Source organism: Lepisma saccharinum, chromosome 9 (genome assembly GCF_977018435.1).
Source record: "Lepisma saccharinum chromosome 9, izLepSacc3.1, whole genome shotgun sequence".
In the NCBI taxonomy this organism is placed as follows: domain Eukaryota; kingdom Metazoa; phylum Arthropoda; class Insecta; order Zygentoma; family Lepismatidae; genus Lepisma; species Lepisma saccharinum.
In genome coordinates this window covers 41405758-41432227 of record NC_139237.1, presented here as the reverse complement: position 1 = coordinate 41432227, position 26470 = coordinate 41405758, and the positions used below count along the sequence as shown (strand labels likewise).

General features: G+C 38.8%; 2 protein-coding genes across 11 annotated transcripts in view; both read right to left on the bottom strand.

Annotated features, from left to right (window-relative positions):
- LOC145992028 (uncharacterized) overlaps nt 1-26470 on the bottom strand; it is a 222254-nt gene that overhangs the window by 57950 nt on the left and 137834 nt on the right. Inside the window, exon 4 of one of the 10 annotated variants that reach the window (XM_083128086.1) lies at nt 15211-15596. The exons of 8 other annotated variants lie outside the window; for them this stretch is intronic. In XM_083128086.1, the coding sequence (XP_082984212.1) occupies nt 15293-15596 (304 nt within the window). In that variant the 3' untranslated portion in view covers nt 15211-15292. Of the gene's footprint in view, nt 1-15210; nt 15597-19636; nt 20004-26470 lie in introns of those variants that run through there. One more of the 10 variants, XM_083128080.1, reaches the window with a different exon arrangement.
- LOC145992836 (zinc finger protein 711-like) lies at nt 5581-11834 on the bottom strand. The gene is made up of 3 exons (XM_083129231.1): nt 11487-11834; nt 10492-10565; nt 5581-5902 (listed from the first exon to the last, which is right to left on the bottom strand). The coding sequence occupies exons 1-3, from the start codon at nt 11769-11771 to the stop codon at nt 5581-5583; spliced, it is 681 nt and encodes a 226-aa protein (XP_082985357.1). The 5' UTR covers nt 11772-11834.

Here is a 26470-nt window from a genome sequence, read left to right as displayed (position 1 = left end):
CATAACACTGCAGGAGGCAGCACCCTCTGAGTCTTTAGCCGTGAGTCGAGGTAATCTCTGGTACATCGGTGATATGCTTTAAGTCCAAGGACCGCACGCAGTAGCCTGGACATCGATCTTTTCAATATGTTCATCTCACAAGCCATCATCGGCTACTTCTGAACTGGATTTTGGTGAACACGAGCCGCCACTACCTTCTGTGCTGCTGGAGGCAGCACCGTGAAAGGGCGACTGTATGTATGTGCTTGTTGTTACACATCCACACTTTCAATGACTCAGGGTGGAAGCCTCCACACAGGTGGCATCTTATCCGACGGCTCACAGACATTTGTAACAGTATTTATGGCAAGACCAGGCACATTCTCAATGGACGATTTATGTTACAAGTCAACAATTTTGTGACCATGATAACTGCCATAATTTTAGAGATTCTGTCGTGAAATTTTCATAGCGGCTGGAAGCTTTGGAAGCATCTGGTTTGGCATTATATTTGTTCAAAGTTGGTCTACGCATACGAAGAAGGCAGACACAAAACTTATTTGCCTTTGTTGTTCATGTGCTAAATTTCCAAATTGAGAGATAGTGATTTGAGGTACTGATCTTGATATGCATATGAGTAAAGTCGTTTGATGCATTTCACTACAACAAACTTTAATCCTACTGTGACTAATTTTTGGAAATAAACTCCATGCAATTGAATGAAGCATGGGAGAGATATTTTGAATCTCTGTCTCTGAAATGTGATGATCCTGAGTCATTACTATGAGAAGAACATAAAATATGAAGCACTAGAATTGGAGTACTAGTGTAGCTAGGAATTAAAAATCTGTATTGTTACTTTATTTCCGAGTCTTAGAAAGTGTGCAATGCTTCATGAGAATCTGAGATATACTAGAGTATCACCCACCCACTTTGTGCTTGACATGGAATGTTAGCAAGATCTAGATTGTGAGACCAAACAGTCTGCAAACTGAAGGAACTTTGGTTCAATGTTGAGAAAAATCAAAATTTTCATTTATTTGTCCATCACATGATGTACCAGAAGTTTCACTTATTCGTAGCGAACAACAGCTCGCACTTCATCCAATTGCAACACATATCTGTTCTCCATGCTGGCCGGGAACACACTTCTATACTATTCCTGTTTTCAAAATGGCAATACACTGACGCCTTCTGGAAGGAAAGGGTTGTGCACCAGACAACAAAAGAAGGATGATGCCCATATAACCAGAACATATTACCAACGCAAAATTTCCATGCTTTCCAGAAATACACATGCGGGAAACTTCTTTTCCGACTATCCCTCATATTATATATTAATAAGATATAATAGAAATAAAACACCAACGCAGGCATGCAAGTAAAAGAAAAACGGAATAGGGCCTCCCCCTTGGCGCAGTGGTAGCGTCTTTGCCTTGTAATCAAGGGGTCCCGGGTTCGATACCCGGTGGAGGCACAAGTGGTTCGGATCCCACTTTAAACTGTAGGTACAGTCCCGATTAGCCTTACTGTGCATAAAGTGGACTTAAAACAGCAACTCAAAAAGAAAAAAGAAAAAAAGAAAAACGGAAGTCTGGCAACTTCAAATTTTGTGGCAATTTCTACGTATATGATAAAAGTTTGTTTACTGGGATAACATGGAGAATAGACCATTGAAAGTGAATGAAAAATGTCGTATGTAGCAGTGGTATATTTCTACCATCATGCAAAGTCACACTGAAAATAGGCAAATACTTTTAGGGGGGGAGAGAATAACAAGACGGCTGTTCGTAAATTCCAGCCAAGTCAGCCGAAGCTGGCTACGTCTGTTCTTAAACTCAATCCAACTACGGCTAGCTCCGCCCACTTCCGGCTCCCTGACGTCACGGTGACGTATCCGGCTTACTTGGCTCGTAAGATTCGTAAGCCGTTCTCGATGCGACTGAGTTGGTTGACTGCAGACGAAAACTAGCAGAAAGCACGACGCGACAGCTTTCAATGGCCGGCAATCATTTATTTGATGCCTTCGTAAGTCAGAAAGGCAGCTGAAGGAAAAGATGTAGTTAATATTATCTTATCATTCTTTGCGTAGATGTATATATATGGGAAAAACATGCAAAAACTGGTATCCGAAGAGAAAAAAGTATAAAAAAATGAAAAAGTAGTTTTTGATCTGAACTGTAATGAAATAAATATTTTTGAAACCATTTCATTTACCATAATTCAACGTTATTAGTTGGTGTTAACACATGGTATACTAAACTAAATTCACCAACCAATAAAATACTACAAAATAATTATTTTTGATGTGTAGGCATACGTATGATCATTTTTTTCGGTTATTTTTTGCGTCAATTTCTAAATCCTGTCAAAATATTCTATTAATTTATATTAATGTAGCCGAGCTTTATATAGAAGTGCGATTTAGTGCCATTTACAACTAATACTACTTCCAAAGAAAGTCAACTGCTTTTAAACATGCTCAAGAGTCAAGCAGACGAGACGATCCACCACGCCATAATCCATGCTGTTCGTAAACTGCAGCGTGGAACAGCTTGGCTAGTGACGTCGACATGACGTTTCGTGTGACGTCTGCTTAATCCACTCGTAAGATCTGCGCTGAGTTGGCTGGAGTTTACAAACAGCCGTTGTGTATAAGAAAAGCAGTGATGCCATCTTATGGTAAAATCCAGGAAATCGTTTCTAGTTTTGGCCCTATGGATGCTGGATAGACCACATTGCAGGGAAGTATGGCAAAAGAACACTCTTAGAGGGCATATCCCAATCCCCCTTTCATGAAAAAAATGGAAAATAGGCAACTAATTTTATAAAATTGTAATTTTCTGGTGATTTTTAAAACTCGTACTGAAGTAATTGTCGCAAGTTGTGAACAAGTTTATTTGTTTTCATTATTACATGTAGAAGTAAAACATATCAGGAAAAGTAATCCCCATTCGTAAGTTGCATAACATAATTTTTGGAAGGTAAAATGAAATCATTTTCAAAATGAGTGTTAAAAATAATATCAATAAGTATCTTGTTTTCTCATTCCAGTATGTCAAACGTTTATATGTACTTGTACATAAATGAACAAAAATACAGAATTGAATTATCATTTGCAGTTTTCAAGAAATGACATGTTAATTGCTGCCATATCATGGTGGTTTTGTTTGAAACCAGCCGTCCACCTAAGTTTAACATTTTTCCTTCTAATTTGCTTTCTTACGATAACAATGGGCCTTTTCATCCAGAGCCACTAAGTGGCACATGTATTGACCTTCTGTGGATCATTTGTCGATCATTTATGGAGTGTGAGTGGATCCACAAATGGGCCACTAATGGAATCTAGCATATGAGCACGGAACACGACACAGACCATCCACAAATATTACTGTGGAAGCACCCGCAAACTAATGCAGCTAGCACCTTTCACATGAAACAGACGTAATGTTGCTAAACACCACGAAAAAACAATTTGAGGCAACAAACTAAGAGAACAAAGGTAGAGCACATACCAATGTTGACGAATTGGATGGAATTTATTTACTGATATTTTCTGGCCTTTCAGTCTTTTGGGGATAATGACAGGACGAAAATAAAATTCAAGTATAATTTTCTGCTCAAAGTAAAAATTCAAATTTTTACAATTCCAAAACTGAAATATAAATATTTTATGAAATAATTTATTACTGACCTTTTACATTAAGCATTTACAAAGTACATGTTGTGCATCTATCAAACAGAATAATTGTAGCTATGAAAAAGTGCACAAACTAATTTCATGGGGGTAATAAACTACAAGGTGTGGCTATTAATATCCAGGACTGACGTCACAGCACGAAACCGATCACTCACCCGAGAGGGGCGCTGCTAGTATCCGGTAGGTAGTACATCTGCACATGCACCCCGAAGCGTGCGCCAGTTGGAGACAAGAGCTTGGCTGGGAAAGACACGTCGAAACGTATCTGGTGAAGTGTTGTTGTCGAAGTGGTAAAGTGGTGTTGTGGAAGTGCAGAAATTGAGCAAAGGGTGAACATCAAATTCTGCTTCAAACTGGGCAAAAGTGCGACAGAAACACATGCAATGTTGAAGCAAGTGTATGGTGAGCAAGCATTATCCTGTTCCCGAACATTTGAATGGTATGGACGTTTTCGGGACGGGCGCGAAAGTGTTGAAGATGATGCCCACATCGGAAGGCCGATTTCCGTGCGTACGCCTGAAACAATTGAGAAAGTGCGCGAGCTTGTAACATCGGATCGGCGACTGACTATTCGAATACTGGCCAGTGAACTGAACATCGACAAAGAGGTGGTTAGCCAAATTCTGAAGCAAGACCTAGGGAGACGCAAGGTGTCTTCCAGATTTGTTCCGCACTGTTTATCGGACGAACAAAAGCAACACAGAATGGACACGTGTGGCGAACACATTGACAACGCTGACGCTGACCCTGCTTTCCTGGATTCGATAGTAACGGGTGACGAATCGTGGTGCTACCAATACGACCCTGAAACCAAGAGACAGAGTGCAGAATGGCGGTCTCCCAGCTCCCCTAAACAGAAAAAGTTTCGATTTCAAAAATCAAAGGTCAAAGTCATGTTAATCGCTTTCTTCGACAGTGAAGGACTGATTCATTATGAATTTGTTCCACCTGGCACGACTGTTACAGGACAGTATTACGCAGAAGTTCTTGCCCGACTCCGACAAAGAATTCGCAGAGTACGTCCCCATTTTCGACAGAATGGGAGTTGGTGTCTGTTGCACGACAATGCCCAATGCGGTGCCAGTGAAGCGGTTTTTGGCCAAGCATGAAGTTGTAGAGCTGCATCATCAACCATACTCTCCTGAGTTGGCCCCCGCAGACTTCTTTTTGTTCCCAAAACTCAAAACTGTGCTGAAAGGAACACGGTTTGTGGATGTTGAAGACATCAAGAAGCACGTGACGTCGACATTGAAGAGCCTTCCGAAAGAGGACTTTAAAAGTTGTTTCCGCAACTTATACAGCCGAGCACAGAAGTGTATTACGGCAGGTGGGGATTACTTCGAAACATATTAAAAGGGTAAGTTTTTCACATCATCTGTACTGGTGTTATTAGAGCAGTCCTGGAAATTAATAGCCACACCTTGTATTATTTGTGTACAATAACCAATAGAACCACCTTCAATGATCTTCAGATTGCTACAAGACAACATTTTGCACCTTACAAAGTCAGAAAAGTGCAAATATAAAAATAAAACTTTTCTCATACCACATGCAGAAAATATAATTTTGTTCAAACACAGTACATAGTACAAACAAAATATGATAAAAAAGGTACAAAAACTAGTCCTGAGCTTTTGACCCTTTCACCACTGGAGGATTAGAAGGTGTTTGCGTATCTGTTAATGAACCATGCCAACAGTCTACCATGCCTCCTATATAAAAGTAAAGTCAAACAACTATGATAATTATAACTTAATGTATGTCTAGATTTCATACGATTTGACATAAGTCTTAAGACTCAAGGATTTACTCGTTAGGCTTAGTGTCCAATTCAAGTACAATGTTGATTTATTTCAACAATGAAAACAAGAAAAGACATCTGTTCATTATATATATAAGTATTAAGGCAAGTGTTTATGTGAATGCATGTGACGCTTCAGTTCCTGATCTGTAGCATAACTCCTACTACAAACATAGCATACAAATGGTTTACTCCCTCTGTGAACAAAGTAATGAACAGTCAGGTTACTTTTCTGATTGAAGCACCTGCCGCATAAATGGCATTTAAAGGGTTTTTCTCCTGTGTGTATTCTCATATGCGTCTTGAGATAAGTTGTTTTAGAAAACAGTTTGCTGCACAATAAACACGCATGCTTCTTTTTAGTAGTTAGTGGCTGCACCAATTGTTCATCCAATCCTGAAGATTTGGAAGAAATAACAAACCTGAAAGTAAAACCAATTTTATGTAAGCTATGTGTGTTATTTTCGTCAACATGGGTAATAAATACTGTATATGATGTTTCAATCTGCATATTAAATCTCAAGGAACAAGTTAGAACAAACTAAAAGAACACTGGAAAAACAAAATCACTATGCTTTAGATAAATGTCGAGGTTGTAAAGTGGCAGAGCATACAAATGAACAAGAACCAAGCAGGGTGTTTTGAATCAATATTTCTGTCACATAGATGGTTTTTCCTCCATGCGTATGTTAATATTTCATTCACATTAAGATATGTATGAGAAGAGTTTTTTTTTCTTTTTCCCACCAAGAGCAGACATGTCAATAATTTAGGTAGTTTAGACGAATCACAATGCTGTAAGTAGAACAGTTTTGGGTTTCATGATCTACAGTTTATAGCAATGGTACAAACACACATATTTAAACTTTAGCAACCTGGAACCACTTGTGCATGCTTTTCTGCAAACAAATTTTTCACGTGCGCACTTTACAAACTTGTCCAAAAAAATTCATAGCAAAGGAACTAATTGTTGTAAGAAGATGAAATAGCTTTGTTTTCTCAGAATAACAGGACTCTTAGCTCAGGAGAAATTAAACATTTCACTTTTCAATAATGAAAGTTAAGGAAAAAAATAACAAAAAGAAAATCAAAATTTTTCACAAAAATTCATATTTGGAACACCCTGTGGCTACCACAATCTACTAAAGTGAAAAAAATTCAATGGTATATTCCTACAATACAAATTTGCATAGAAAACATTCTTAGGGAAAACAAATAACACAAAATCACACTTCTAACACTAGCCCTATGCATGTTAGATGGACCAAATTTGCAGGTAAGCATGGCAAAACACCTGTCTTAAGATTGATTGATTTGGTTATTTTACTTCACTTTTCTGCTACTTTTGGCTAATTGTGAATGCAAGAATGAGTGATGACATAATGAAATTAATGAAGGGAAAGTCACAAGGAACACCTATGCCTGGGCCAGGATTCAAACCTAAGACCCATGGCATCATAGCATGCTCTGCTAACCACTCTGCCACAAAGGTCGGCAACCACTTTTCAAGAACATGTAATTCCCATTTTCCAATTTAGAAAAAAAAATGATAAATATGAAACCAATTTTAGAAAATCATAATTTTTGTGTAATTTTAAAAACTCGACATCTCCCACTGGACCCCTAATTGTCACACCTTGTAAACAAGTACATTTGTTTTCATAATTCGGGGTGGTCACTATAGGACTATGATAAAATTCGAGAATAATAAATGGTTTCGAAGGCAACTTTTTAAAAATTCAAGGGTACAAGTAAATGCTTTCTCTATATCAACCTTATGTATGAGGGCAAATCGAAAAGTCTTTGCGCCTAATTTCTAGATTGTTATAAGTGTTATTACAAAAGCGAGATATACGAGCGATGCAGTAGGCTTTTCTTGGAATGGCCCTATTGTAACTTCCAATTTCTTCCACGGCACTGTTATCAGTTGGCAAAGATGGCCGGAGTGCTCAGGAATTCCACGCCATATGAACAGCGAAGTGTTATTAGTTTTTTATAGTGCAAAGGACAAACAGCCAAAGATATCCACAGGGAAATGGAGCCAGTGTATGGGGACAAGCTACTGTCGCACACTCTCCCATCTGTTAGCAGGCATTAGGAAAAAGCGTCAGAGTCAGGGTATTCGTGAAGTGAGCAATGTGGTCTTCCTCCATGACAACGCGAAACCACATGTGGCAAAAAAAACAATCGCCAAACTTCAGTCATGGGGGTTGTTACGTACCCGCACATGTAAACCATATGGCCAGTTATTGAAATAAGGAATCATAGATGGCAACACACAGAAGAAATATTAGGATCGCAGATTATAGTAACAATGCCCACGCAAATTGAATGAAAGCGTTTGGGAGAACTGAAATTAATTGTGCTTACATAAATTTATGAACTGAGATAAACAATGGAGATGGATAAAGGCGAGATAAAGAAATGATCGACACATGCAGCATATGTGATTGTGTGTAAAGATTAATGTATGTTACACTTTCATATGCACGTATATACGAGGGACGATCAGGTTGCTCTGACCCTAACATAGAAAGAGCAGCAATAGGGTTTCAATTTATTTTTGTTATTTTTCAACATACTCGCCTGCAACTCCAATGCACTTTTCCCATCGGTGCTCCAACGCCTGGATACCTTGCAAAAAAAAAATTCTTCCGACTTGTCCTCCAACCATGAGTCCACAGCCCTTATCACCTCAGAATCATCAGAAAATGTTTGCTCACGAATGTCATTCTTCAAATGTTTGAACAAATGGAAATCACTGGGGGGCCAAATCTGGGGAATAGGGTGGGTGAGGCAACAATTCGAATGATACATCTGCGATAGCGGCCCTCGCAATGCGTGAGGTGTGGACAGATGCATTGTCCTGGTGAAGGAGCACACCACGGGTCAATATCCCATGCCTTTTTTTCTTGATGGAATCACGTAATTTCTTGATTAGGTCACTGTAGTATGTGCCAGTGATGGTTTGGCCTCTTTGTAGATAGTCCACAAGAAGGGCACCCTTGCAGTCCCAGAAAATTGAGGCCATCACCATCTTGGGCTGGCGTTTGCACCTTGAACTTCTTCGTTGGTGGAGAATGTGGGTGTTTCCACTCCATGCTTTGTGATTTTGTTTCTGGGTCGAAGTGATGGACCCATGTTTCATCCATAGTTACAAATCAGGCAAGGAAATTGTCTATATCAGCACGAAACTTGTCAAGAAGTTCTTGACTGATGAGAACTCGGGTGCGCTTCTGATCTGGGTGAGGCTTCGAGGGACCCATCTTGCAGCAATTTTTTTCATTTGCAATTCCTGGGTAATTATGTTTTGCACAATGCCATATGACAGGCCACACATCTCAGCAACATGATGGATAGTGACTCAACGATCCTTCAGCACGATATCGTGGACTTTGTTAATGTTTTCTGTCGTCATGACATTTTTTGGTGCTCCACCTGCATGTTCATCCTCACACGACTCTCTCCCACAATTAAACTCATGACACCATCTATTCACCATACTGTATGAAGGAGCAGTGTCCCCTAGTGTATCCACCAAGTCCTCATGAATTTTGGATACCGTCCACTTCTTCTTCACAAAATATTTGATCACCGCTCTCACCTCAGTTTTCTCCATTCTGGCACATTGACACAACTTCACACAGTTAAACCCCTGTAAAAAGAAAACTGTATGCTACTCAGACTTGCAATTCAGAATGAAAGGATATAAAGGATCACTAAACAATAACAAAATAAAAAATCAATCATAACGTCATTCCTTCTATGTTAGGGTCGGAGCAACCTGATCGCCTCTCGTAAATGAACAAAAAAAGACAACTGAATTATCATCTGCAGTTTTCAAGAAACAATGTATTAATTGCTTTTATGTGCTGGTTGTTTCTTTCCATACATGCCATCTGGAAGGTTCATAAGTTGAATGGTGTTATTTTAAAGGAGTTCTCTGCTGTGGGTTAGAACTTTATCTTCTAATTTGTTTTCTTGGGTCAACTTTAGGCCCCTTCACCCAGAGCCACTAAGTGGTACATTTATGGATCCTTTGCCGAGCATCTGTGGAGTGTGAGTGGGATCAAAAATGGACCACATGGTGAATCTAGCATATAATCCCGAAACGTGCCACAGACGATCCACAAAAACATATTACGATTGTGGTGCACCCGCACACTCATGCTGAATGCAGATTTCACTTTATACAGACATATAAGCCTGCTAAAAAAAAAAAAAAATGGGGGAAAAAATTAGGCAACAAGAGAACGAAGGCTGAGCCCATACCAGAAAGTATCAGCTGGAATTTATTTTCCGATACTTTCCTGATATGGTCTTTCATGGGTTCCACAAAAATGCTGCATGAAGGAGTCTAATTATCTTGGAAATTATGTACAATTTGAAGTACACAATTCTCTTGCACTGGTATTGTGAGAAAATTGGACTTTGTGATTACATAACATACATATTTTAATATTCTAATGTAAATACGGAGAAACTAGTACTCACTTCATCCGCAAAACTGTTTTTTCTTCTTCGTTCTATTAATTTCAGTGGCTGCTGCCATCATCCTTGTTGGAACTTGCTGTACTGTTGCTTGGCGTGCATGCATGGTATGTGTCGTGAAATTAATAGAACGAAGAAGAAAAATATATATCCAATAGGATATAACCATTAAATTGTGAAAATACGAAATTTCTCATACTGTCAGTCTCTCTGTAAAACATCTCATGCACATGAAGAAATTCCTGTGGAAAATATCTCCATTATCCTGAGAGAACATCTTCATGATTCAACTACAAGAGAGTTTTAAGAAATATGTTCAAACGAACTGTCACTCATCATAATTTGTTGTCATACCAGCCTTGAGTGTGGCCAGTGTATGTATCAATGGACAATGATTAGTTGCATGAGTTGTATCTGCATGGTGTAAAATGAGTAGCATCATCACATCCAATACTTCGGTACTATTTGTATATTACGCATAAAATTATAAGAGATTATAATTGTAAAAGTTTCATTGTACAGTCTCTGACACTTGTGGTTGCAATGGCCTAATTTAGTTTCAATGGAATCGCTACAATGCAAAAGTGTCCATGACTGTAACAGCAAGACCAAATTGTATACACAGCAGGATCTTGGTGCCGCAGGAAGGAATCTCGCCAAACTTGACTCTGCCAAGCCATATTTCCTTTCAGCAGGTATTTTTGTTCTTTTACAATACTTTCCTAACACTTTTGACTAACTGTGATGATGAGAATGGGTGATGATTATATGAAATTAACGAACAGTCTCTCACAAAGAACACCCATATGTAGCTCAAACTTGGAAACTTCAGTGGTGAGACCAAGGAATTCTAATGTATCTCAATCACAGTCAGGACTATGCGTGTTAGTTCATGCAGTGCAACAAGGAGAACATTTCTATGTGTAGCAAAGATCACAAGAGAACACGCAGGGAGGAGATAATGACAAACCCAGAATAAAATTCAAGTATAATTGTGTTTTGAAGGCAAATTCTTTAATAAAAGTTCAAAACTGAAATAACTATATTTTATGAAATAATTTGTTACTGACCATTTACATTAAACATTAACAAATTGTTTGAAATGCATCATTCAAATATATATATCAACAACTGTGGCTATGAAAAATTGCACAAAAAAATGTAATGGTGGAGATTAAAACCACTGGAGGATCAGTAGCTGTTCCCATCTTGTTTTTATTGATTAATGAACCATGCATCCTACGTAAAACTAAAGTGAAACAACTGTGATAATTATACAGCAGAAACTTTTTCAAAGCCTACATTTCTTACACTTTGGCTTACTAGGTGTTGAAATTCTTTAATATACACATGAAAAATTATCTAGATTTGACACACAATTCTTGGAATTCAAGCATTCACTGGGTCATAGTTTCAAATTCAAAGTACAAATACCGATATATTTCTACAATGAAAATAAAAAAGAGACTTATTTTCTTTTCTTTTAAAATTCACACATTGTACAAACAAGTGTTAAGATAAATGTTTAACTGAGTGCACGATACTGTGTTCCTTTAGTTCCTCTTCTGTGGCATAACCCCTACTACAAACAGGGCATACAAATGGTTTATCCTCACTGTGAACTAGGTAATGTACTTTCAGGTTACCTTTCTGATTGAAGGACCTGCCACATAAATGACACTTAAAAGGTTTTTCTCCTGTGTGTGTTCTCATATGCCTCTTGAGATCAGTTGGAGTATAAAACAGTTTGTTGCACAATGAACAGGCGTGCTTCTTTCTAAGATTTTGTGGCTGTGTCATTTCCTCATTCAATTCTGGAGATTTTGAAGTAATAAAAAATCTGAAAGTAAAACAATTTTTTGTTTCAAGTTCTTTGTCTATCTTTCATGAACATGGGTAAAATTTTGTTTCTGTCTCTAGATTATATACCTCAAGGAACAAATCTCACAGGAATCATAGAGTATTGCAAAAAACTACAATTTGATAATTAAATTTTGAAATACAGGGTTTTCAACAGTCATTCCCACATTTAAATTCACTATAACTTTGTTACGAACAAAAATATTTCAGTGCAATAAAGTTTGTACTGAACAGCAGTCTTTAAAGTTTTACCTGGCAACACTACACGTTGAGAGGTTCACGTGACTGCGAGCGATGGCGTCGATTCAGAAGAAGGTGCAGTGCATTCTGTGGTATGCAGAGCTGCAATTGTGCATTCTGGTGCATCGAAAGTTCAGCAGTGTGTATCACAAAAAGGCCACAAACGTAAAAAGCATCAAGAAGTGGCATGTTAAAGTTTCTGGAGACACGCAGTCATCCCAGGCATTTCGGATGAGCAGCGCAGGAAAGCCTTTGTGGGTTTCAGGACAACAGACATGCTGTTGCCAGGTAAAACTCTAAAGACTGCTGTGAAGTACAAACTTTATTTCACTGAAATATTTCTGTTCGTTACAAAGTTATGGTGAATTTAAATGTGAGAAAGACTTCTAAAAAACCCTTTATATTGAATGTTTTAAGAGGGTCAAAGGTATTACAAGTCAACAAATTTTAACCATGCAATAATTTTAGATTCCGCGGTTAAATTTTTATAGTAGCTGGAAGGATTGCAAGACTGGTTTGGCATTATGTTTGTCCAAAGGTGATGTATGTATGCATTCCAAGAAGGCAGACAAAAAAAAAAATATCTGCGACTTTGTTGTTCATGTGCTAAATTGTCTGGCTGGGAGATAGTGAACTGCAGTCATTATGATAACTGGACAGGTTGTACGAGGGTCACTATTTATATTTTGAGCCTTGGCAACACTGATTGCAGTTAGGCGCGATTTGACATTTGCACGGAATCGTCTGGCATTATTGACCATAACATACTTCAAATCTTTTGTCAATAGCTTCAATTGTGTTGTTTATGTTGCCTTGGAGATTGCCCGACAACAATAAAATGGAATTAACTCGTGAACATTTTTGTGCCATGATTTTCTACGATTTTCAACGTGGAATATCAAGACAAGAGTGCATCGATCAACTTACTTCCACATTTGGCGATGAAGCCCCATCCTTTGCCACTGTGAAACGCTGGTATAACGAATTTAATCGTGGCCGCCATTCGCTCACCGACGAGATTCGCGAAGGTCCTCCAAAATCAGTTGTTGTTCAAGAAAACATTGATGCTGTGCAAAACCTAATACTGTGAGATCGTCATGTGACATACTGTGAGATTGAGGCAACCATAGGCATTAGTTCCACTAGCATATATAAAATATTACATGATCATTTAGCTGTGAGAAAGGTATGTTCTCGTTGGATCCCACACAATTTGACAAAAACTCAAAAAGACGCTCGCGTCAATTGGTGCAAACAAATGCTCAATAAATACAATCGTGGTGCTTCAAAAGACGTATATAAGATTGTAACAGGTGACAAATCATGGATATATGCATATGAGCCGGAACGTAAACAGCAGTCGACTGTATGGGTGTTTCAAGATGAACACAATCCAACAAAAGTTGTTCGCGCTCGAAGCACATCGAAACAAATGGTCGCCTGTTTTTTCGGGAAAACTGGTCATGTGGCAACTGTGCCTTTAGAGGAACGTAGAACGGTCAACTCTGAATGGTACACAACAATTTGTTTGCCAGAGGTGGTCTTCAGTCAAATACGGAAAACGAACAAACGCCGTCGGATCATTCTTCATCAAGACAATGCCAGCTGTCACACATCTCGTCTAACAACCGACTTTATGAACAGTCAAAAAATCGAACTGATGGGTCATCTGCCGTACAGTCCTGATTTGGCACCCAATGACTTCTTCTTGTTCCCGAATGTCAAGAATAAACTGCGTGGACAACGATTTTCGTCGGCGGAAGATGCCGTTGATGCGTTCAAAAACCATATTATTGAGGTAAGAAGATTGGAAAAACTGCTTTGACAAATGGTTCGAACGAATGCAAAAGTGTATTGACCTTAAAGGAGAATACTTCGAAAAACAATAAAGCAGTTTTCAATGCCAAATTCCTGTTTTTTCATTGTTAGGCTCAAAATATAAATAGTGACCCTCGTAGTACCGATTTTGATATGCATGTGAGTAAAGTCATTAGATGCATTTCGCTATGACATTGGATAGTGTAGTCATATTAGACAAACTTCCTTGAAATAAAGGAACCAATTCATGAGAAGCTGAAAATTGGTACATAACATATTTGCAACATAAATAAGAACATTTCAAAAATCTCTGAGAATCTTTGCTGATAAGTCCACCTTGTTGAAACAATGGCAGAAAATTGAAATTTTTCATGAAATAACAGTGCTTATTAACAATAGGTTGGATCTTGATGAACATCTTTCTAAAAAGAGAAGTCTCTTGTTTCGGTGCACCATAAAAGGCTACAAGAAAGTATTCACCAGCTTTTGTAATTGCACACATGAGGTCTGTCCTGAAAGTATCAAGCAATATAACAGAAAATATTACAAATACAATTACAAAAATCTATGTATTTAGTGAAAAAGTACAAGATGCAAGAAACATTGTACATATATTTTTACATACCATCAATCTCCTTCAAAGTAAGCATCTTGAGATCTCGCACACTTCTCCCAGCATTGTTTCCACTGTTCAAAAAATATAAGTGAATAACTGCCTCATCATATTGACTTGAATATCATCTACGGTCTAGAATATCTTCGTTTTCAAAGGTGATTTCAGTTCATGGAACAGCCAGAACTTGCAGGGTGACAAATCTGGGTTGTAAACAGTTAAATAGTTACAACCACAAACTTAGTTTGGCATAGCTGCTCTTGGGTATAAATGTGGTGGTGATCTTTCCAAAATGAAGGAAAAACAGAAGTTCTGCATGTTATATATACCGGGTGATCCGTTTGAGATGTCACAAAAGTAAACCGTTATATACAGGAGGTTAATGTACGTATCTCCGAGCAGCTTGTAATACAAGCAGAAAGGATGTAAGTTTTGAGTGAGTGTAGGTTTACAGACTTCAGCCACATGGCAGCACTAATATGCATGGTAACAAAGGTGGTAGTCACGTGACAACAGCGCACACAGTATGTTGTATGGAATGCGAAATTTTCGAGTATTACATGCATGCTACTGCCACCACGTAGTTGAAGTCAGTAAACCTCTACTCACTCGAAACTTACATCCTTTGTGCTTATATTACAATAAACTGTTCACAGATATCTACATTAACCTCTTGTAGATAACTGTTTATTTTTCCGACATCTCAAACGGATCACCCGGTATATCTCTGTATCTTTCTATTTTCTTTTGTGAATAACATCTTCTACACGTGAAACTACTTCATTCCTCACTAAGATACTGGCTTTGTGTGGGTAAAGAAGTGATGGTTCAACTTCTTCTCAGTCTCAAAACTCTTACTGCAAACGCTGCATACAAATGGCGTGTCTGGTCTGTGAACCCGGTAATGAATCCTCAGATTACTGTTATGATTGAAGCACCTGCCACAGAGATTGCATTTAAAAGGTTTTTCCCCTGTGTGTATCCTGATGTGTCTCACAAGGTCAGATGGACATCGAAATTTTTTGCTGCACCAAGAACAGGATAATTTCTTTTTAGATGTTGACGACTGACGTTGTTTCGATGAACTCTCAATGCTGAAAGTAAAACAATTTTGGGTTTTATGCTCTGTCAATAAACATACTATAATTATCGATGTCTTACATATATAATGAATCTCATGAATTCCTTCGGAAAACAACGTAAAGAACATTTAAAAACTAAAGGTAATATGCCTTTTATAAAAATCAGACTGTATGGAGAGCTTAATGCACACATAGATAAAACATTATGTAGGTATAACAGTTGGGCTGAAAAGTTCGTAGGCTAACATAGTAAAAAATATTTTTTTGACAAAATTCGATTTTATTATTCAATATAGTTGCCTTCGAGGGCGATACGATTATAGTTGCCTTCGAGGGCGATACGATTATAGCGGTCATACAATTTTTCAATGCCATTTTTATAGTACGATTTCTTTTTAGCCTCAAAATAGGCCTCAGTTTCGGCGATTACCTCTTCATCAGTGCTAAATTTCTTTCCAGCGAGCACTCTTTTAAGGTCTGCAAACAGGAAAAAGTCACTAGGGGCCAGATCTGGAGAATATGGTGGATGGGGAAGCAATTTGTAGTCTAATTCATATAATTTTGCCATCGTTTTCATTGATTTGTGACACGGTGCATTGTCTTGATGAAACAGCACTTTTTTCTTCTTCAAATGGGGCCGTTTTTTCGTGATTTCATCCTTTAAACGCTCCAACAACGCTATGTAATAATCGCTGTTGATGGTCTGGCCCTTTTTGAGGTAATCGATGAATATAATACCATGCGCATCCCAGAATACTGATGCCATAACCTTGCCAGCCGACTGTTGCGTCTTTCCACGCTTTGGATTCGGTTCATCACGTGCAGTCCACTCGGCTGACTGTCGATTGGACTCTGGAGTGTAGTTATGGAGCCATGTTTCATCCATTGTAATATATCGACGGAAAAATTCGTGTTTATTACTGTTGAATATCGCTAAACATTGCTCCGAATCATCAAAACGTTGTTGCTTTTGATCGATTGTGAGCACGTGCGGCACCCATTTTGCACACAGCTTTCGCATGTTCAAATATTCATGCACAATATGTCCAACACGTTCCTTTGATATTTTTAAAGTCTCAGCTATCTCGATCAACTTCACTTTACGATCATTTAAAATTATTTTTTGGACTTTTTTTATGTTTTCGTCAGTAACAGCCTCTTTGGGGTGTCAACTGCGTGCATCATCTTCGATGCTCATTTCGCCTCGTTTAAATTTAGCAAACCACTTCTCAACGGTTGATTTTCCTGGTGCTGAGTCCGAATAATATTTATCAAGCCAAGCCTTGGCTTCAACAGTATTTTTTTTCGCCAAAAAGCAATGCTTTATTAACACACGAAATTCTTTTTTATCCATTTTTTCACAATAACAAAAGCTGCTTCACTCACAATGCTATATCTCACGAACTAATTATCCGGCAGCTGTGAAATTTATACACGTATCTTTTGAAGGTTAGTACTAAGTAAAAATCACATGGATTTAATTCTAGTAACGCCATCTATGAGTCAGCCTACGAACTTTTCAGCCCAACTGTTAAGTGTTAGTCTAGGGTGTGATGCATGGGAAAGAGGTACCTTCTCAAATATCATCCTTTATACCCGCTTCTGTCTTCTATAGAGCAACCACAAACAAAAGAACCTTTGGTATAAATCCTTCGTGCACCTCCCCTTTCATCCATTCAACTTGGGCCATAAATAAGCCTGCTTCATTCTACTTCTCCTGCAGGAATACGATACACAGAGTCACAGGTTGCAGGTTCTTTTGAGTGTGGTTCCACTATACCAAGACTGCACTTTCAGAATTTAATCTATTACATCCAATTTCTCTCTCCAAACATCTTGGCCACAGTTCAGACCACAAATGTTATTAGTGAACTTTACCACTTTTCGCATACAGAAGATGTACTGTGTAGAAATTTAACCAAAAATTGCAGATTCAAACAGGACTCAAACTTGGGGTCTCTGGAATACTGCGACAATTCTTTACCGGATCCCAGTGTTGACTTGGTAGCTCTGTTTGTTTGTAGAGCAATTGTACGATATGCCAGAGATCTAACTTCAAGTCCTGGTGGAGCCTACATTTTTCGCAAAATTTTAAATTTCTACATGTTAGAAATAAAATTAGGCTATTCTCTGCAGAGAAGAGAACAGATTCTTATGTACAGAACACATCACCTGTCAGCAAGTATCTGGACCAAAAAAAAGGGGGGGCTAATGACAGGGTGGGTAGTCATTGAGAAAGAAAAAATTCAGTTCTCTTTTCAGGGTAAAATATCCAAAAATTCAAGGATGAAAATAGCATTAGTTTTGGATAGAATTTATTATTAATCTCTTACACTAAACATTTACAAACAATTCCTTGTACTTTTTGTAAAGTATGTTTATAATTTAAGGACACGAAAATGCACTAATTAATTTCACTGGTGGTTCAGTAAATCATTAATTATATAGATTATTCACAATAATGAATCTACAATAGTCTTCTGATCGCAGGAGGGCCTGCTTCCATAACAACATGTGAATAACGAATGTGAAGGAGCAGGACTCGGAACAGAGTATAATTTCAGTTTCTGTCATATCATTCTGGAGATACTTGGCACTGTCAATGCCATCAGTTACATAAAAAGTAGACCTTGCTTAGAAAACTGGCAAAATCTATGAATGAATACTGGTCCTCAATGTGAAAAAGAATATTTATGAATGAATACTGGTCCTCAATGTGAAAAAGAATGTTATTTGATAGAGGAAAGAATTTTTTTTTTTTTTAAAAAAATGCTAGTTGTTTAAAAATATTCAACTCTCCCAATTATCCCAAGTTGCGGGTTAAATCACAATCAATCCAGCTCATATCGACAGAACGGTCTTCATGCCTTCACTAATTTGTAAGGGTGGAAAATACAAAAGTACACTGTATCATCCAATAATAAGCTCACCCGAAAAGAAATTAGTCACCTCTAGCAAAACTTACTTCCTAATGGATAGTACTGCATCTAGCCTGGAAAACTGCATGAATCCTGTGTGATAGGGACCCCAAGGTTGTAGAGGTATGAAACATCGATGTGCAGCCACTCTCACATCAGGTTCCAAAGTTCCATCGGAGTATGTGGATGCCTCTTTGTAGCACTTCAAACTACGAACGTTTTGAGACAGGCTGTGTTATGGTTCGTTGTTTCGCTTCCAAGAAATAAGTTCAGCAGCGACATCTTTGCTGATTCACCCGTGCAAATTTCAACCTACTCGACTTATCGGTGTTGCTCAGAGGGTTCGTGTCATGCGGTGCCAGTCACCTGCAGCTATGGAGCTGAAAAGAGAGCACTTTCGTGTCATGATTTTCTAAGATTCTAAAAGTGGTTTGAACGAGTCCCAGAGCCTTGAGCGATTGCAACAGGCTTTCAGGGACTACCCATTCCTGACCAACAATGGTCAGGTTAAAAGGTTGAAACTTATTGGAAGACGAGGAGAGGATCCATTGACCGCAGTGACTGTGAAAAAAATGGTTGGCAAAAACGATTGAGTGGCATTTAAGGACAATGAAATGGCACTACAAATTGGTTCGCTAGCAGTGTCCAAGATCCTGAACGATTACTTACAAGTCAGGATAGTTGCATCCCGATGGGTGCCTCACAAGTTGACAGATGAGCAAAGGCGAGTTCATGTGGAATGGTGTGAAGAAATACTAGATTTATCTGTTTCCTCCAGAGAATAAGCATCAATTGACAGTGTGGATTTTTCCCAATGACATTCCACCAACAAAAGTGAAGCAAAAGATAGTAGTGTTGCACTAGGTACAAATTAGAATTCACATTTGCCAAAGCCTGGTATTTATTTAGACATGTTGGTTAACCTTGGAAATTAGACATGTTGGTTAACCTTGGAAATTAGAATTAATTTGCAGAAAACACAATTTAGGAAGCACTGGGATAAGGTAACGTTTCTTTCACCTACAAATTTCCTCTGCTCCACACTGTCCTGTATAACCATGGAAAGAAAGAAGTTACTAGTTTGCAATTGAAAGTATAATACCAACATCTCTAAAATGACAAGTAACTAAAGACTTCAGTTAATAAATTTTTATTTCTAACCTCCTCACTTCATAGCTTTTACAGACTTCAAGACACCTGTTTAGGTGCATGCGTGGCCTTGTGCAGCTTCAGATCCTGTTCTGTGGCATAACCCCGACTGCAAACACCACAAACAAATGGTGCATCCCGTCTGTGAACAAGGTAATGACCTTTTAGGCTACTCTTCTGACTGAAGCCTCTTCCACACGCAACACATTTAAAGGGCTTTTCTCCTGTGTGTATCCTGATGTGTCTCTTGAGGTCACATGCAGAATAAAAGAACTTGCTGCAAAATGAGCAGGTGTGCTTCTTTAGTGGGTGTGGCTCATCCAATCCCGAAGCTTTCAAAGTAATAACGAAACTGAAAGTAAAACAATTTTTGGTTTTATGCTCTTTTGCTTATTTTGCTGAAATTATATTTTTATGAACATACGTATTTACTTGTGAACATGCATAGTATTGGATTTGACCAAAACGAATATGTACGAGGTGTGGCAATTAAATAACGAGACTGCGCACCTCCTGTCGCGTAGGATAGTGGGGGGGAGGTAGCTATTGATGTGTTGTTGATATTGAACCTTCATGCGCACCCACTGTTTGTTTCATGATTTTGAAAGCTTTTCTTTTCTTTGCACGCTTGCTTGAAGAGGACAGTGTTCTGTAGTAGTGCCGGAATCATGGTGGACAATAAAGTTGAGCAGCGCATTAACATCAAATTTCTGGTGAAATTAAAAAAAACACCGACGATATGTTGTGCAATGTTAAAAGAGGTGTATGGTGATAATGCTATGTCACGTGCACGAGTGTTCGAATGGCACAAACGATTTTCAGAAGGGAGGGAGGTGGTTGAAGATGATGAACGCCCCAGCTGCCCTGTGAGTTCAAGAAAGGATGACAATGTTAAAAAAATTCATGAACTTGTGTGGAAAGACAGACGTCCGAGCATTCGGATGCTCACAGACATGATGAACATTAACAAAGAGACAGTAAGACAAATTTTGCATGAGAAAAACCTCTCTCAGGACCAAAAAGACAATCGAAAGACCATTTGCTGTGACATCATGGAACGACTCAAAGCAGACCCAGAATTGCTAACACGTGTCATCACATGTGATGAAACATGGATTTTCCAATATGATCCCGAGAGCAAGCGTCAATCCATGCACTGGAAGACTCCCACATCGCCAAGAATGAAAAAAGCACAAATGAGCAAGTCGAAACTGAAGGCAATGCTCATCGTTTTTTTCGATATCAGGGGTATCATCATGACTGAATGGGTGATTCAGGGTCAAACGGTGAATCAGACCTACTACAAAGAAGTCCTAAGCAAACTGAGGGAAAGAATAAGGAAGAAGAGACCGGATTTGTGGAAGAACGATGCATGGATCCTCCACCAGGACAATGCGCCTGCCCATAATGCCCTTTCTGTGAAGCAGTTTTTAGCCGCCAAGCACATTCCTGTGCTCGACCATCCTCCGTATTCCCCAGACCTGGCCCCCTGTGACTTTTATCTCTTCCCAAAAGTGAAAAGTGCATTGAAGGGAACACATTTTCACTCCGTGGAAGAGGTGAAACAAAAAACGGCAGAGTTGTTGAACAGTGTGACATCTGATGACCTACAGCATTGCTTTGAACAATGGAAGACACGTATGCAGCGGTGTATTGATAGGGGAGGGGAGTATATTGAAGGGGATACCAGTCAATTGTAACTTTCTTGCAATACATCACAGTTATGACACCAGTCTCGTTATTTAATTGCCACACCTCATATACATGCTTTTATAACCTAAACATGTATGAAACATTTCCACAAGCGAGTAAGTAGTCACAGTGTCTCATGTGAACTCATCATTAGGTTTTCTACATGCTTTTGCTCGCTGAGCAGAAGTCTGTTAATTTAACATATATACTGTAGAGTGGGATGCATAAGTATTACCAAGCAAATTGTTCATTATCTTGTTTATTCTCTTTGATTTATGCATTGAGAGCATCAAGAATTGAAACCAAACTCTTAAGCTGCTGACAACCTCTGCACAAGCACATGTAAAAATCCATTCCTTAAAAAAAAAAAAAAAAAAAAAAAAAAAAAAAAAAAAAAAAAGTGCATTACTGAATGTAGTCATGGACAATATGGCAAGTAATACTTGTGCATGTCACTGTACATCAACTTCCACGCCCAGCAAGATGGTGGACCCTGCCATTACATGCATGTGGTGAGGGATTTCATAGATCATGAGTTTTCTTAATGCTGAATTGGGAGGGGAACTCATCAAATCTCCCCCCCCCCCCCCCTCGATCTCCAGATGACTTTGCGATGCCACTACCAACTGTGGGATTGATCTGGAGTGATGGAACTACTGTTGTTATCAGTCATGTATCTCAGCTTGCAGGTAGCCACGTGTCGTGCACATAGCTGTCAAATGGCACCAAAAGTGAACCATTATTGAGAAGGGTATGTCATGGCACATTACCATGCATATTTCTTATATGACGAAACAGTAAAACAGTGTTAGGAGAATGGTTTAACAGTCAGGAAAACAACTGTGAAAGAGACAGTGTCCTGGGGCACACAGAAGGGGTCCGTTGGTAAACATTCGCCCACAAAAGGCACCCACAAGAGGACACCAGTGAAAGTACGCCTGTTGTGCTCCGAGAGATGGCCAGGAGGGTGTATATGGTTCCTTCCACTGTGAATACGACGATCCCTAACAATCTTGAGTTTTGGTGCGTTCGTAAGGGCCATGCGCACCACCTCCTCCCATGCCACATTGCCAAATGAAGAATCAATTGCAGAGAACTCTATGAAAGACACCTGGGGCATGTCGAGTATCTGAGCTGAGCAAGATTTTAGCTCGTTGAGCAGGCAGATCATTTACTTGTTGCCCACAAGACAATATAATGGTTATAGTGTAGTGCAAAACTAATATTATAGTTATTACTTCTCAAAACAATAACCTGGTGCTTATGAATGAGAAAAAAACCAAACATTTTTCACGAAACATTATTCAAAATTTTCTATTTCGCACACTTGCCCAACTTTCCAAAACTACAGTGATATTTGGAATAAACAACACTTCATTTTAAAACAATTACAAACGGTGGAAAATTGCATTATCTTCTATTCCTTGTACTTCCTTTGTAAATTACAACAACAAACCATCAATCACAAACACTCGAAACACAAAAATAATATATTCTGTGACGAGCAAGGTTCAAATTTGCTCAGCAAACAAGTGAGCAGTATTCGCCAAGCAACGCTTATTTGGCCGTCAAGTGGCTGAGCGATCATGTTGCTTGCTGAGCCCTGGTGGGGTCCAAATGGAGGACTGTGATCACATGTACCTCACTGGCAATGATCACATTTGGTTAATTACATACTGTAACACTGATGGCAAGGCGTGCAGCAACTCGGTTCAATACTGCCGGGGCACTTTCCCAAGGAGCTTCATGGTTCTCACCGGATTTGGTTATGCAAAGAATTTGCTTGACAGAAATGTGAATGCTGCCTTTTTTCAGTCATTCATCATGACTCCATCTTCCTTACAGACATCTCTCGCTTGTACAGAGAAGAACCCTCAACAGGAAAAGCCCTGATAACAATCCGATTTCTGTGCTTTCGGACTCTTGAAACAACATCTAAAACATCACGTACCCTCCCTGGTCTTTGGAAAGCCTACAGAGAGGAATGGAATAGGATTTTCATGCCTGTTCTCCAATGTACTTTGCTATAATGGAAACCTGATGTAGGGTAATAATCCACAATGCTGGTAGTCCATTAGAACACAACCAGTGGTGGGGTCGTGGCAATTCATGAGGTCAATACAAATTGAAAGTCATTCGGATATATCCGAACACAAGGCTAGAAACTGAAAACAGACTGGAAATTTGTTCTATGTCAGGCATGTCAAACACGCGGCCCGCGGGCTGCATGCGGCCCTCGATATATTTTTGTGCGACCCCTTTGCTATTACCTGTTTTTAAGTAGTAGAACCTTCAGATGTAGTAGTTGCTAAAATATCTGTGTTATTATATAACACGATGTGAAATTTCACAAGTTTTCCTCTTGGACAGGATATACCCGTTGGTAGGTGAAAAAAGGTGGTCGTGTTGCATTATTGGGGTGGTTGACGAATGTAGTGATTGCCAGTTGTTCCGAGTCCAAGGCTAAGTCCTCTGCCTGCGCAGTTTTCCCTCCGGAATCTAGAATGAGGGGAGGGTTGAAGGGAAAGGGGAAGAAGCTGCCTTCGCCCGAAAACCTATTACCGCGTCTTATAGTCTGTGCGACTCACCCCTCCCTTGCCTCTCCCGCATCTTTGCTACCCTCTGTCGGTTCCATTTTCCAAGAAGTTTGGGTCTAGCAGTCTATTCGGGTTGCTTTGTTTGTGCTACCAACAATGTCTTTGTCGAAACCAAGTGGTAGTAAACGAAAAATTTCTGATGAACATCGTAGTTTTCAAGAGAAATGGGAGTTGGAGTACTTTTGTTGTGAAGTGAAAGATAAAATTGTTTGCTTGGTGTGCAGATCAACCATTAGTGTACCGAAGTTATATAATGTCAAACGTCATTATGAGCAACACAGAGCTACATACAACCAATACGACGGATTAATGAGGCAAGACAAGCTGAGAGAGTGGAGGCAGGATTAAAACAACAACAAGGTATGTTTACTAAAGTAGCTCAAGAAAGCGAAGCTGCGGTACGTGCAAGCTACGCATTGTCGGAGTTGATAGCTAAACACTCAAAACCTTTTGCCGAAGGTGAGTTTATTAAACGGTGCTTGGTAAAAGCTGCTGAAATAGTTAATCCTGCAAGTGTAAAAGCTTTTCCAGGCATTTCACTATCCTGCAACACTGTTGCTGAAAGAGTAACCGAACTGGCCTGTGATTTGAGTGATCAAATTAAAACAAAAGTGTCAAATTTCATTGCTTATTCCATCGCTTGTGATGAGGAGTTCAACATTTTCGAGGAGCTATTGGACATTGTACTGTTGCATGACACTACTACCGGTGAGGATATATATATATATTGCTGTTCGTGAACTTTTGCGGAAGTATGATTTACCTGTCAAAGTTATCCTGTGTAGCTACGGATGGTGCCCCTTCAATGACGGGAAAAAACAATGGTTTTGTGACAAAACTGCAAAACGAATTTCGTGAAACCTGCGATAAACACATGTTCCATCATGTGCATTGCATCATTCACCAAGAGGTCTTGTGTTCAAAAGTAATCAACATGGAAAGTGTGATGAAGCCTGTGAAAAAAGCTATCAACTTCATAAGATCCCGTGGCTTAAACCAGCGACAATTTTCTGCTTTCCTAGCAGATTTAGAAAGCGAATATTCTGGAGTGCCCTACTACACAGAAGTGCGCTGGCTATCGTGTTCTATGGTTCTTGAAAGATTCTGGAACTTGAAAGATAAAATATGTCAATTTTTGGAAATGAAAGAACAAGATACCAGCCTTTTTTCGCAACCAACATGGTTACAAGATCTTTCCTTTCTTGTTGATATAACGAAACACTTGTCAGATTTAAATTTGAAACTGCAAGGAAAAGATCAATTAATCACCAACATGAATGATCAAGTCAAAACATTCGAGCGTAAGTTATTGCTTTGGGAAAAACAGTTAAGAAACGAAGACTTGACACACTTTCCAACTTGTTCTAAATACAGATCAAGTTCAAAGGACCCTGTTTTGTACAAAAAGTATGCCGAAAAAATTCAGCATTTGAATACTGAATTCGGGAAAAGGTTCCACGATGTTCGTTCTTTCGAAGACGAGATCTCCTTGTTTTCAGCCCTGTTTATGACTGACGTAGAAAAAGTGGCAGCACATTTGCAGATGGAAGTAATTGAAATTCAGTGCGACTCAACTTTGAAACAAAAGTACAGCGAAGTGGGTATCCCTGACTTTTACAAGTACTTGCCGGCATGTTTACCAGAAACCCGCAAATTTGCATGTGAAATAATTTCCATGTTCGGTAGCATTTACCCGTGAAAGGAAACAAGTCAGCAACGAGATCCAGATTATCAGACGTTCATCTTAGCTGTGTTCTGAAAGTAGCTGCTTTAAATAAGATGTCTCCTGATATTGATAAGTTGGTGGCAGAAAAAAGATGCCAGCTGTCAGGCAAGAAGCAATGATCAAGTTTCAATGAATGTTCAATATACTTTATTAAGTGTTATGTTAGTCATTCTTTAAAATAAAGTATTAAATAAATAATTATTTTTTCCCTTGCGGCCCGCCCTATCGAACACTACTGACTATTTGGCCCAGTTCAGATTTTGAGTTTGACATGCCTGTTCTATGTCAAGGTGCATATCAGGTATTTTTTTTTTTAAAAAAAATAGTTACTCTAGAGGTAGAAAAAACTGTACTCAACTTTGGTTATTAATTTTTGATTTATTATACTTTTGAACTACAAGGAAGACAGGTTGACACTTGAGTGACTTCTGAAAAGGTCAACTGCCAACTCTCCTTCATCACTCAAATCTTTGGACATAATGATTATTATGTGGAGCTGCGACACAATTCATACATTAAATTTGCAGTGTGTTCATTTGATTTTTCTGGGAAGGACTTGCTTCTCACAGCATATTACGAGGGTCACCCAGAAAAAAAAGGAATGTTTTGTTGTAAAACAAAGAAGGACAAATGATGTATGCAAAAAAAAATTATGGTACAGAAACTACATACCTTACTCTACATTTTCACATATTCGCCATCCATTTAAGCAATTATTATGAAATGATATGTTTGTTTTGTATGGGATGACAGATCCTTTGAAGCATTTGACAGTAGGCCTCAGCATTTATAGTTGCTCCCCGA